This window comes from Micropterus dolomieu, unplaced genomic scaffold, assembly GCF_021292245.1.
Source record: "Micropterus dolomieu isolate WLL.071019.BEF.003 ecotype Adirondacks unplaced genomic scaffold, ASM2129224v1 contig_13155, whole genome shotgun sequence".
NCBI lineage: Eukaryota > Metazoa > Chordata > Actinopteri > Centrarchiformes > Centrarchidae > Micropterus > Micropterus dolomieu.
In genome coordinates this window covers 1-14,261 of record NW_025742141.1, presented here as the reverse complement: position 1 = coordinate 14,261, position 14,261 = coordinate 1, and the positions used below count along the sequence as shown (strand labels likewise).

General features: G+C 40.4%; 1 protein-coding gene across 1 annotated transcript; it reads right to left on the bottom strand.

Annotated features, from left to right (window-relative positions):
- Window positions 1–1,804: 1,804 nt before the first annotated feature.
- On the bottom strand, window positions 1,805–13,721 carry LOC123966320 (alsin-like; the record flags this gene model as incomplete). Its single annotated transcript, XM_046042503.1, has 12 exons — window positions 1,805–1,903; window positions 5,949–6,014; window positions 6,109–6,311; window positions 7,363–7,429; window positions 7,590–7,660; window positions 10,350–10,478; window positions 10,588–10,719; window positions 11,731–11,893; window positions 12,033–12,098; window positions 12,192–12,381; window positions 12,507–12,678; window positions 13,481–13,721. Coding segments are annotated over 12 exons (1,599 nt in total), but the record flags the coding sequence as incomplete, so codon positions are not given.
- Between the last annotated feature and the right edge of the window lie 540 nt (window positions 13,722–14,261).

Genomic DNA, 14,261 nt, shown 5'->3' with positions numbered 1-14,261 from the left:
ACTGCAGTACTTAAATCTAAGTAAAGTAATTTCCCTGACATTTTTGTGTTACTTTACTTTTAATAGACGCATGTAACAGGTTTTATACTTCCTGTGAGTATAATCCAATCAGTCTTATTTTCATACTGTATATCCGTTGTGTAATTTGATAAATTGTGTTGTATGTGGTGCTCGCATCGGGTACTACTGAGACTTCATTGCCCTCTTCAGAGAAGACTCTGACTGCAACATGCGTCTTTGTAAAGAGAGAAACGGACAGAAAAAGTCTCTAACTCTGCCTGTCAGCTCGCTCTGCTCCGTTAAAACTGAATTTACCATACAGAATTGAATACGAGTGCACTCCAGATTTAGCTGCAGCTAGCTGACCGTGTGCTCCTCCCTATACCGCAGTTCTGTGTCCATGCATGCAGCAAACTGAAAGCACTGTCTGTCGGAGCGTCTACGTGAAAAGAGAAGGAAGACATGGCTGGTAGTATTGTCTTCAGAGTTGTTAAACACCTCAGCGCACTGAAGGAAGCCATCTGACTGTGTGAGGAGCAAGGTCGTTGATGTCTGCAGGCAGAGTAGGCCTAGAGCTCTCCTGTCTGACTGGTCCACCAATAGCAGAGAAGATGACCCCTTGAGACACAGCCCCTCCTCATTTGCAAAATGAGGCAGAAATGCATACAGAAATTTAAAAAGGACAGGCAGAAATAAATACCATGGGTGAAAATAAATAAGGTAAATAAATACAAAGGAAGAATAAAACAGACAAAAATATTAAAACACACACATAAATAAATACATTTTAAAAATTAGTAATTAATAAATAAAGTTGAAGATTATAACGGAGAATAAATAAATAAAGCAATTATAACAAAGGTGAATAAGTAAAGGCACTAATTAAAATATATACATTTATGTCTCCTTGTATAATTTAATTACTACCTACATTTATTTATTTTAGGTGAAACGTGCGGCGGGGGCTGCTTCGATAAAAGTCACTTCCTGTTGCCAGCAGGTGGCGCTATGACTGTGGGTGAATGTCAGCATGTACATGTGTTCAGGGCGGGACTCTCATCCTACATGTACAGTTTGGTGCAGATGTGAGCATGTACACTGAAGTTACAACAAATTCCTGTGTTATGGCGAATCATCGACGCCACAGACACGCCCATAGACGAAAACTCGCAAATAGCAAATCTTTTCATTGTCAATGCCTTTAGAAGGCACAGCACAAATTTGACGTCGATCCGTCTAAATCCCTAGGAGGAGTTCGTTAAAGTACAGAGTGTGTAAATCATCCAAAAATGGCCGTAAAATTCAAAATGGCCGACTTCCTGTTGACTTTAGGCTATGGGTTCTTGAGGCTTTTTTGTGCGTCTTGATATGATACATGTCCCCAGAAAATTTCGTACATGTAGGTTGAACGTGAACGAGGGGATAATCTTTTCCAATTTTCTAGGTGGTGCTAGCGAGTCATTTTGCCACGCCCATGCGTGAAACCCATAAAATACGAAATTTTTCACCAGTTCTGACATGTTTGCAAATTTTGGTGAGTTTTCCAGTATGTTTAGGCCCCGTCAATGGAGCCTACTTTGCAGGAAAAAAAAAAAAAAATATATATATATATATATATATATATATATATAATCTTAGCAAATTCAATAGGGACCTCGCACAGTCGTGCTCGGGCCCTAAAAAGCAGTTTGTCCTCATCTTTGTCCTTTATTGTCAGGCATTGTCCTATGTGGTGAAGCCCAAAACTATTTTCCACAACATAAACAATAAAGTCCATAACCATAATTTTTTCATACACAGTCACCTGTATGTCCCCAGGCCGTGCATCTTGCCTTCTTTCCAGTGACCTTGATAGTGATCGCTCTTGTTGAGGGTCTTATTGGGAGCAACAAATTCACCAAAGCTACACAAACACAGAAATATACAAGAGCAGGATAAAGGGAAAGGGGCTTAAACTTTAGATAATCCTCCCTTGTGAAAGAATAACACATAAGGTAATGTACACTAAGTACATCCTATGACAGAATACTGTATATTTATTCTGTCATAGGATTCTGAACTCATTACTACACATAAACACAATCCCAGGTTTCTGTTTAAGACTGTGGATCAGCTGGTAAACCCAACCCCTCCTTGTGCCTCAGCTGGAAGTAATGATGACTGAATTGTTTTTATCTTATTTTACCAATAAGGTGGTGTCAATCAGAGCCTCTATTACCCCCACTGTTTCTTACTCAGAGGTCCCTCACCAGCAACAAAAGAGTTTTAACCAGTTTTATCCCATCGACTTGTCTGAGCTTTTAAAAACAGTATCACAAATGAGAGTGTCCTCCAGCCCACTTGATGTAATACCTACAAAGTTTTTACTGAAAGTAATGGATTCTGTTGGGCCCCATTTGATCTCTGTTTTTAACAGCTCCCTATCTACTGGTTGTGTCCCTGATTATTTTAAAACAGCTTACGTGAACCCACTTTTAAAGAAACCTGGTTTAGATCCCTCCCTCCATCAAAATTTTAGACCAATTTCAAAACTGCCTTTTATTGCAAAGATTCTTGAAAGAATTGTGTCCGAACAGCTGGTCACTGTACTGGAAAATAACAAATTATTTGAAAAGTTTCAGTCTGGTTTTAGGAAGTACCACAGCGCTGAGACTGCCCTGCTTAAAGTCACCAATGACCTTTTAATGTCTGCTGATGATGGCATGTGCTCAGTCCTGGTACTCCTGGACCTTAGCGCTGCTTTTGACACCATTGATCACAACATCACGTTAGACAGACTGAGGCACTGGGTGGGGATCTCTGGTACTACACTAGAATGGTTTTCATCCTACCTGTCAAATAGGAAGTTTTGCGTGTCTATAAACAACTATGTCTCTTCGTTCTATCCAGTTAAATATGGTGTACCTCAGGGGTCAGTCTTAGGACCCATTTTGTTTTCCTAGTAGCTGCTTCTCCTTGGACATATTATCCACAAACATGGTATTTCTTTTCATATTTATGCTGATGACACACAAATGTACTTGCCCGTCAGATCCACAGACCCTGGAATGCTGATTTCACTTAACAACTGCCTTGTGAAGTTAAAAAATGGATGTCAAATAATTTCCTCCAGCTGACCTCAGACAAAACAGATATCCTGGTCATTGGGTCCCAGCAGATGGCAAAACAAATACTGCCATCTGCTGGTAAACCACATTAAGCCTGTTGCAAAGAACCTTGGTGTCTGGTTTGATAGTAATTTAAATTTCGAGCAGCACACCACAAAGCTTGTTCAATCATGTTTTTATCAACTTAGAAATATAGCAAAAATTCGATCTATGTTAACTTTTAAGCGCCTGGATTGTTGCAACAGCCTTTTCACTTGTTTAACCCAAAAATCTACTGATCGACTCCAGACTGTCCAGAACTCAGCTGTCAGGCTTTTAACCTGAACGAAGAAATATGACCACATTACCCCTATTTTAGCTTCACTACACTGGCTCCCAGTATGCTTTAGAATTGACTTAAAAAAATGTATTGATCACTTTTAAAGCTCTTCATGGCCTCTCGCCTTGTTATATTTCTGACCTTTTAGTCCCATACACCAGCTCATACCTTGAGATCCTCGGGCAGAGGTCTGCTGTCTGTTCCAGAGTCTCGACTGAAAACTAAAGGGGACAGAGCGTTTGCTGTCAGGGCCCCGAGGCTCTGGAACAGCTTGCCCAAGGAAATCAGGTCGGCTGAGTCAGTGAACTCTTTTAAGTCCCTTCTTAAAACATACTTTTATAGGAGAGCCTTTCCCGATCTTATTTGACTTTATTTTATCCCTTTTATTTTATTCTATTTTACTTATTTTATATTTATCTTAAACGTGTATTTTAGTCTTTTCAATGTTTTCTTGCTTTTATTAGGGTTCATACTGCGTAGTCTGTTGTCTGCCGCGCCGGCTCAAATTCCCATGAGCTGGAATGAGCTAGAAACATGAAACTTGGGGGAATAACTGGAAATGGTGTGCATCAGCTTCCATAGAAATATGAACTCAATCGGCCACATGGTGGCGCTGTAAATAACGCCTAAAAATGCAAACTTTGAAAGGCCACGCCCCTTACACCGTAAATCCGATTGACTTGAAATTTCTCACACAGGTGCAGCTCAATGTGCTCGACAAAAAAGCCTCAAGTACTATTAAGGTCCGCCTAGAGTTTTTTCCGGCATTTTGAATTTTTTGAAAATCACATTTTTGACATCTCCTCCTAGACTGTATCTCCGATTGCCACCAAATTTTCAGTGAATCATCATTGGATCAAGCTTATTAAAAGTTGTATAAAGCATGTCGATATCTCAATTACTTTTCAAGATATGGACCAATGAACTTTGAAAGGGGCGTGGCTCTGGACATAAATGACCACAAATCAGCAACCGTAGAGCCGATCATCACAAAACTCACAGGATATGTTCAGATAGGTGCCTCGGATATACCCGAGGATTGCAAAACATGACACCAGCGGGAGTTATCTGGACGATGCTGTGAAACTGAGCTTACTTTAAAGGGTTAAACATCGCTGCCCAACAAACAGACAGAGGAAACAGCTACGAGCTCAGTGACGGTCGGATCGTAACGCTTATTAAACTCTGTGGAAAATGTTAAACAGCACTGCGGGGCCACAACGAGTCTGCGGGCTCTCTGAAAAACTTCAGTCCTCCAGAAGTTTGCCCAGCCGCCGCTGCGCCTTTCTGCTGAAGTGAGCCTGCTTTGGTGAGTGAAGCATCGTTAATCATCGTGACTGTGAGCTGCTGCTCCGTGTATGGGACAAACTGTTGTACTGGATCGGTTGATACCAGGCTATGGATTGCGGTTGTTGTCATGTAGCCGCTTTCATGCTGCTTTATTATCCGCGGTTATTACGCCAATATGGCGGCTGGCTGCGCTGGATGAAAGGTACGGAGCCGGGAGTGTAAATGATCTCTCTCTCGCTCTGCCATGCTGTTTGTTGAGATATTAGAAACACAGCAGCAAGAGAGAGTATTGTATTGTAGTTTTACTGGCATCTATATTTTCAAACCATTTTAATGAAATAGTATGGTTAATAATACTAGTATTTACATAGTGTATATTTCAATTACATTATTCTATAGTCTAATATGAAAGAAAAATATTAATGCTCCCTGATGTCTGTAATCTTGAGTGGGCTTGTTCCCAGTAAATGTTTTGTTCTTTGCAGTCAGTGCACTCCTACAAATAAAAGCTGTAGTTGTTTTTTAAGGAAAAGGTCAACTAGCGTATTTGAAGAACTATTGCCCAACACATACAGATACATAACAGATTAAAACAGGATTTTTATGGCCGCTTGCCATAATGCAAACACACTTTTTACATCTCCTCCTAGACCGTAGCTCCAATTGCCACCAAATTTTTTCTGGATCATCATTGGCCTTAGCGTATATAAAGTTGTATAAAGCTTGGTGATAGCTCCTTTCGTTTTCAAGATATTGACCAATAAACATGTAAAGGGTGTGGCTGAGGACATAAATAGACTCCGTAAGCGTTGGTCCAATCATCACAAAACTCACAGGATATGTCCACATGTGTGCCGGAAATATGCCTTGAAAGTTTCATTCAAATCGACCACTAGGTGGCGCTTTAAATGCATCGTAACTGGATGTGGAATGATACAAATCGAGCTATAGATCAGAAAATGGTTGTCCAGTTGTTACAAAACTTGGAGGATAGGTTTTATAACAATGTTGAACCGTATGTGTGAAATTTTTTTGATGGCGATATTGCGAAAAAGGTATGAACCCGCAAATCGCCGCTTGCGGCTATATTCTTGTATTGTTTTTGTATTATTGTTTTTTGGGTATTATTGTCTTTACACTTGTTAAAGCACTTTGTTACTTGTTTTTGAAAAGTGCTCTACAAATAAAGATTATTATTATATTAAAGAGTAATGTTGGTGGCCAGCACTCACCCATCCTCCAGTCCATTCTTGAACGTCCCTGTATATATCCTCCCATCAGACCATTTTAACACTCCCCTGAAAAACATAATCCCAATCATTGTTACATATCAATATATAAATTTCTAATATATTCAAATCAACATGCAAACAGAGAGAATATGCGTCCAACCTGCCGTTTGGCTTCCCGGCAAGCCAGCGTCCTTCATATGTTGCATCTTTCAGCCGTCCGTCCTTATAAAAGGTGTAAGAGGCCATCCTGGAGATTGGAGGCTCTAACTTCTGCCCTGACCCTGAGCTGACTGATGCCGTGTCCTGCCCCGCCCCACTCAGGGCCTGGTCTACCGCCTGGTTGATGGAGCAAAGCCACTTGGCCTAGCAGCCAATACATGCACACGTTTAAAGAGGGAAATGTCACAGAGGTGCAGTTCTTTTGAGTGGCAACAAATGGAAATGTAGTTTTAAGGTAATTAGGGCTGCACGATTTGGACAAAAACTCATATTGCGATTTTTGTGGACAATACTGCAATTTGAGATATAATGGAACAAATGGTACCATGAGTCTACTTTCTTGAGTATCAAGGAAAATGCACAAAATACGGACATTTTTAAATGTGTTTGTCTCAACGTGAAAAAAAGTTAAACAAGCATAAGCATTTCTGTCACCAGTCCAAAATTACTGATTTTGCCACATTGTAAACAGCTTTTTAAAACACTCATCATAGAAAACTCTACTGTGATTGGTGCATTGTGGCTTGTGGCATGTGGAACTTGTAGTTTTTGAACCAGGGACGGATACACAATACACCCGCCGCACCCACACAACCCACACACACACACACACACACACACACACACTTTAGTTGAACAAGATTACTGAACAATATTGATAACAATAACTTTAGTAAAACCGAATAAGGGGCGCGTGAGGCGATGGCTAGAAGCAGCTCAAATTGGCACAATGGCATCCTGGCTCTGGCTAAACTTTTTTTAATGTCCTGCCCCATCCAGGCTGTAATTGGTCAGTTGAAGACAACGGACACTGACAAGCACATTGGCTTTATGAAAAGTTGATCGTGTTGAACAACAAAGGCAACAATACAGCTAACGTTAAATGGCTAAAGCTAAATGATTCACCGCTTCAGCTGCCAACAACGTACCTCTGTCTCCGTCATAGAGCGACAGGCCCACGGGCATCTTTCTTGGTGCTCAGGTGGCTAGTCCAACTATATTTTGAACAATTAGCGGTGGGGTGGGGGTTATGGTAGGTTGTTGTCTTTAACGGAATTTATACAATTATTTGATCTGGTTTGACATATATGTTTTTAGGGGAATATGGTGTGTGCATGGATGATGAGCAGATTGCAGCACACACAGAGACTAGTGTAATAACGTGTGATAAGTAGCAGCAGCATAAAACACGTACCTTCTCCATGGGAGAGGATGCCAGAAGGGTGAATGTCTCCTCTGGTGCAATGACCTTTAACCCATATCTACACACACACACACACACACACACACACACACATATAACTATTTAAATTGACTAAACACAACAAAATAAAAAGATCTGGAAATTATGTTGAATTATGTTATTTTTGAGTATTCCTCCACAGAAAAGCTGTAAAAATGTTCCACTGGGAGCAGACTTACAGGCCAGTGTTCTCCTCTGGTATTGGCTCCACCCAAAGTGTGGCCAAAGGGAAGATGTGATGTGTGGAGAACTGGAGGAGAGGAACAAGCATGGAGGATGGAAAGGAAGCAGGGGGAGAGGAAAGGGTAATTAAGGAAAAGGTGAGGAAAGAGGAGAGAAGAAAGAAAGGAAAGGTAAGTGTTTAGAAATGGAAAGAAACAGGACACATCATTAATCTTATTAACACATCTGACCACACTGAGAGACAGTGACACAATCCTAATTGCTATGAGTAAGCCCATAAGGTGTGTATGAGCCTTACACACAAACAGGAGGTGTTTCTCTATAATCTCATAATTAACAGGAAAAAATGCTTTGATTTTTTAAGTGCAACAATTCAAGCAGGACACTGACAAAGAAAAACTAATGCCTTTTAATAATCATTAATTGCTTCTTTGTGGAGAGACTCACGCATGGAGTTGCAGATAATATACCTACTTCTACCAGCAGCATACTTTCCTTCCTGCTCCAGTTTAGTTTGTTTATTGTTTGTGTATGACAACTTCCACTAATAATATAACAGCTGTAAAAAGGAAGTAAAGAGAGAAGTCAAATGGAACTAAAGAGAGGAAGTGACGTAAAAAAGGAAGCATAAAGGAAGTAAAGACAGAAAAAAGAAGGGAATTAGGGAATTCAAAAGGTAGCAAATAAGTAAAAAGGAAGGAACGTTGACGCAGACTTAGATTAATCTAAGGGGGGCTAGATTAATCATGCAAGACAACATGTGTACCTTAAAGAGGTAGGAACTAAGCATGTATACTCTTTATTACCAATACCCTGCTCATTATTCATGCAAAAAAAAAAATGAAATAAAGTAAATCGGAAGTACAGAAGGAAGTAGGGAAGTGAAACGGGAGTAAATTACGAAATAAGAATAAAGAAGTAAAGAAGGGAGTATGGAAGTAAAGAGGAAGTAAGACAGTGAAGAAGGAAGTAAAGTAGAAAGGAAGTAAAAAGGTTATTAGAGCTAGACTCAAGAGGAAGTTAAGAACTAAGCATGCATACTCTTTTTCACCCTGCTTCTCATTCATACAAAGAAAAAAGGTCCAGGCGGAATTAAGGAAGTAAAGGAGAAGTAAAGATAGAAGGAAGTATAAGGGAAGTAAAAAAGGAAATAAGGATGAAAAGTAAAGAAGTTGTTTTGTTTTTTTCAAATAATGACAGAACGTCACACAGTCAGGAAGCAGAGGGACTTAAATGTGCAGGACAACCACAGGACCGATGCAGACTAGAAGAGATGGGGAGGGATGGACAGAAGAAGGAGGAGACAAAGCGGGAGAGAGGAAAGGAAATTGCTTTGGAGAAGTGAACCAGAAACTGTTGGTACTGTAATTTGAAAGGATAAAATGGGCTCCTCTGCTAAAGTGATTGCCTTTCAAATCCTACGCCTGTCGTTAAATTACAAGTGAACCAACAGTAAAAACCAAGGCTCCGACAGGAAAAAAAGTACTCTTAAGAAGAACATAACATTTGTTTTTGTGTTTTGTATTTCAAGCTGAATTGGTTTTAAATGTTGAATTGCGGGAAAAGGAAGAACAAGAACAGTGATATAGTATAGTATGTAAAAAGGATTAAATTGCATTAAAAGCCATTGAGCCTTGGTTCGAGTCAGTTCATCTTTCCATGCAGTCTCCCTCAGGTGGCGAGCAGGCAGAGGGTGAAGGTGGGGATAGGGCTGGGTATCACTGGACATAGTAAAGTACTAATGCACACCTATACTTATGAGCAAGTTTTTAAAAAATGCAGTCCTTGTTTTGTGCCTCATTTTAGCTTTGAATGAAATTTGAAATGCAGTTTTGCACGGAACAAAAACTGTGGATTTAATTTCTTAATTTCTTACAGTGTAGTCACGTTTCATGGCCAGAATTAAAAGAAAGAATAATTACAGCGAATCTTTCTAAACATACATGTAGCATGTGAGCCTTGTTTTAAGGTGTAAATTTGAACCTATCCTTTAACATTTGTTCCTGGTTTGATTATTATTTTAGCATCAATGCGATTAAGTACCTTGATTTGTCAGGTATTTAATTTGTTGGATAAGCTAATAACAGACAAGTGATTTCCAAAAAGTGTAAAAGAAATTCTAATTCTAAATGTTATGGTGTATGTATGTAATATAAATGTAAAGCTTTGGGGATAGAGGATGGAAGGAAGTAAAGAAAGAAAGGATGTAAAAAATTATGTAAAGAAAGGAAGTAAAGTAGGACATAAAGAAAGAAAGGAATTAAAGAGAGAGGAAGTACAGAAGAAGAAAGTAAAAAGGAAGTAATTGGATTTTCTCTATATTGCTGAACCCTAGATAAATAAATAATAAATAAACAGCTATTTGTATTAGCATTGGTGCCTTCACCTGTTTTATCCGGGTGTGTGTTTGTCATGTGTTTAAATGTGAATCCGCTCCAACAGGGCTGAATCCCATGACACAGAGCCCTAAGCCCTTCTCACACACACACACGAAAAGAAAGAGTGGGACAGGGGAGAGTACAGGGTCGCTGTGCTAACATTTGCTTCTGGCTGCATACTTACAAGATTTTTACAAGGCACCACGCCCTGACAGCACGGAGGTAAGCACACACAAACGCTTGAAACAGACCAAGTTACACTGTCTGAAATATAGACGGCTTCAAAAAAGTGAAAGAGTTGAAGGACGTGATGAAAAGTGTGTGTGTGTGTGTGTGTGTGTGTGTGTGTGTGTGTGTGTGTGTGTGTGTATAGCTGACCTGGGCATGGACCAAAGCGTCATTGAAAAGGATGAACCAGTTGACGGAAAACCTCCCGGCGTTCTGCAGGGTCAGAGCTTTGTTGCTGCTCTCGCAGATCAGCCGGCGGTGATGCTTCCTCAGCGAGTCCTGACAACACACAATGACACCATTCAGCAAAATGTGAAACCTCGAGGTCTCAATGTGAAGGATACGCTTGGTGGTAATGAAAAGGAATGCGCACACTCAGCGAGTTTACCGTCATTTTGCCAGGGAAGCTCTTCCAGAAATGAAAGGTGTAGTTGGCGTCCTTCCTTTTTCTCTTCAGCTGGAGGGCCAACGCTTCGAACTTTGAGCAGCTGTCCTGCAGCCTCTGGTACTCATTGGAGCACTGGCAACACATACACAAGCACACACAAGGTTATATATATTTACAGTGACATAAATTGTGATTTTCTATAGGGTAGGTTCCGATTCTGTTGATTTTTCCAATAGAAATAACGTGAAACCCTAAACATTTGAGGTGTTTTAAACATATCTTAATTCACTTTTTAGGAAGGTTTTAGAGTTAAGTTAATATTGCTTTTTAAGTTGAATTTCAGCAAAAACAATAAAATAATCAAAATAAACTACACCCAATTTTTTTTAAAATATTTTGCTCTTTTTAATAATCTAAAAACCATTGTTTTGAGGGGGAGCCTGATGTTGATTCAATTTCTAATATTTTCTTATTGAATTGTTAAAACTGTATTCATCCACCACATGATTACACTCTGAAGACAAAATGTGCTTAAATTGTAAAACACAGAATTCAGAAAAATTTAAACAGAAAAAACAGAAATTGGGAAAAATTAAAAATGATTTCATAAGGCCCTGACCACAGTCTTGTTGCCCAATTTGTCAATGTGGCTAACCCTAGCAAGCTCCAACAGGAGGTAAAAACTTAAGAGGAAAAAATGTCGAAGAGGTAAAGACAATGTGAGATTCATAAACAGGCAAACATTTCTGTGCCACGTCTTTGACGACACCTCGTCGCCGAAACATGCCCGCTCCGCGACACTACCATCCCCCCCTGAAAAAAATCCTAGGGGAAAAACTGAAAAACAAAAAAATACAAATACCAAAATCATTCACCCATCTTCTGTCAGTGGTGAATACAATATTTTGAGATATATGTTCACTTTATGTGTAATGAATCTATAATATATGAAAGTTTCACTTTTTGAATTAAATTACGGAAGAAAATTTACTTTTCCACAATGATTTTTTTTTTTTTTTGAATTTTCCACATTTTTCTTAATAAATTGGAAGGAAGCAAGGTGTGTGTGTGTGCGCTGCCTGCGGTCAGTAAATTAAAAAAAACATAAAAATCATTGTCTTGACTAGTGCTTGTTTCACCTACCACTTCAAAGCAGGTGGCCAGTTTGAGCAGCAACCGGCTGTATTCATGAAGGTGGGGAGTTGGGAGATAGAAGAGTGCCACCAGGAGGTCCGCCATGGTAAGGTTCTCCTCGCTGCACTCAGACAGCTTCTGAAGCAGCTCAGCACTCTTCCCAAAGAAATCTCTTCAAAGAAAATTATCTAGTTGTTTATCAGCTACATTTATCACATTTAGAGTACTGTTCTCTTGTGTTTTTGGCTGTTGCATTGAAATAATGCTGGATTTTTAGGAAAGTGTGAAAAAGTGTGTCTGTGTGTGCTCACAGAGAGGGTTTGATCAGGGTCTGGAAACCTCCCATTACATGGAAGTTGCCCACAGCGCTGCAGTACCTTGATGTTGACAAAGAAACAAGTGTTCAAAGTTCAATCTATTGTTTAAAATGAAGTGTACAAATATTCAAATTCATGATGGGGAACACATACTCATGGTGAGAGTCGAGGAAGATGCTGGCATAGTCGAGGATGAGCAGGCTCTTGACATTGCGACCGCGGCGCAGGTTTGCGGTGAGGCTGGCGGCGTGCTGCCCAGTTAGATGACACAAGAGACTGAATCGGCCTGCCAGAGTCTGCAGGAGACCGAGGGCCACTGGGCTGAGGGCCGAACTCAGAGACTCTGGAGAAAGACGGCACAAAAATGGAAACAAACGATAAAAATTGTGCTGATTTAAAAGATTTGCCTCCTGTGTTCAAATCTGGGAATTCTCTCTTTTCCTCCTTTTTTCCTGATGGGCCACTCACCCAGCTCCAGCAGGGGGCGTATGATCTGTGTCTTGACGTTACAAAGCTTGCAGTAGAACTTTCTCTCGGCTGACGCCAGCTCATGGAGGCTGGCGATGAAGCCCATCACGTTCTGGTCCGAGAGCGCCACGCACTGCTGTCCCCCCGCAAACACATTGCTCACATAACGCAGCTGCAACACATGGGAATCACAAAAAACTGCCATCACACACTTCTATTATAGTTTAAGCTATTAGAACTTTAAATGATCTTTAGATACCGTACATTTATTACATTTCCTTTGATTTTAATCCCTCTCTGATGCTGTAATTATATAATAAGACCTCTTATTCGTGTTACCTTTTCACTGGGTTATTATTATGGCATTAGTCTGTTGGGTCAAAGCTACTTCAGAAAGGTAACTACTTGTATGACTGTTAACTGTTATTATTAATTATTATCCAATCCAAAAAAAACTAGAAGACGTTTCATCCCTCATCCAAGAGACTTCTTCAGTTCTGAATAAAATTTCGAATGAATTTTTGTTTCATAACTTCCCAGGAAACTGAACAAGCATTTCCACTTGGCCTCAGGTGAAGATACCAACGATGGTGGTTCAGACTTGGCCACGGGTGGTTCTAACGACCATGATGACTGTCGTTACCACAGCTAGGAGCACTAACGGACCAGTGGTATTGACGAACCTAGCTAATGATCCCACAGAGGTTAAATAGCTGAGTTTTCTTACCAGTCAGACAGAATCGTTTTGGCTGAACATCATGGTACTGAAACCCAGGCATCATAATGCCAATCAATACACAACTCATTGAATGATACACGACTGTGTTGTACAAAATCACATAAAGAAATACTGTGTTTTAGACTACTGTTGGTTTCTATACACTTCATGCAGGACAATGTGTTTACTTAACTGTACTTTGATTCAGCAGTAGTCTAAGATCCTGCAAACAAACTACCAGTTACTTTGTCCTTACGTTCATGCAGAAGGGCAGTAGTACAGGCTGCTGGGTGTAGCCGCCAGCCCACTGCTCCTCTTCCTCCTGCTGACCCAGCTGGCTCTCTTCTGCCCCCTCTTTCACCTGCTGTCCGCTGTAATAAATGATGGGCTGGATGCAGTCTCCGTCTGCAAGCAGGAGGGTGTGTCTCTCTCCGGCACTTACATCCCAGACCCGGATCCCCTCTGATAGCTGCAAGGGGAAGCAGAGAGGATTAAAGCTGCAAGCAGCGTTGGGCGGGCCCTCGCACTTGTAAGCGCGTCCGCGTGTGAGCCAGCCGAGTTTCATATTCTGGAGCTCTGTCGGTGCGGCTGTGAATTTGTTACGCGGTTATGACGCCGCCTGAAGGTGTTATATGTCACTTCCTGTGTCCCCTATGTGGAGCTACATAGCACTTGCCGCTATGAATATAAATCGGTATTGGTGTGTAGATGTCTGCGGGGTGGGACAGTTATCAAGCACGTAAAGTTTGTTTCAGATGTGAGCATGTACACTGAACAATAATGTACCCAAACAATAAAATAAATTCCTTTTATATTTCCCTGCCTTGTTGTTTATGTGTACATACAGAGGAAGAATGTGAGAACAGCACACATTTCATCGTTACTGTGTGTTAGAGCATGGGAGAACAGTGGATACTTTTAATACAGCCCACACCCCTAATACTGTGTAACTATAACAAGTAGAGAACAGAAGAAAAAGATGTTCTTTCTTTACAACTGTCTGCATAGCTTATTCATATTGTGTAATGAATGAAAAT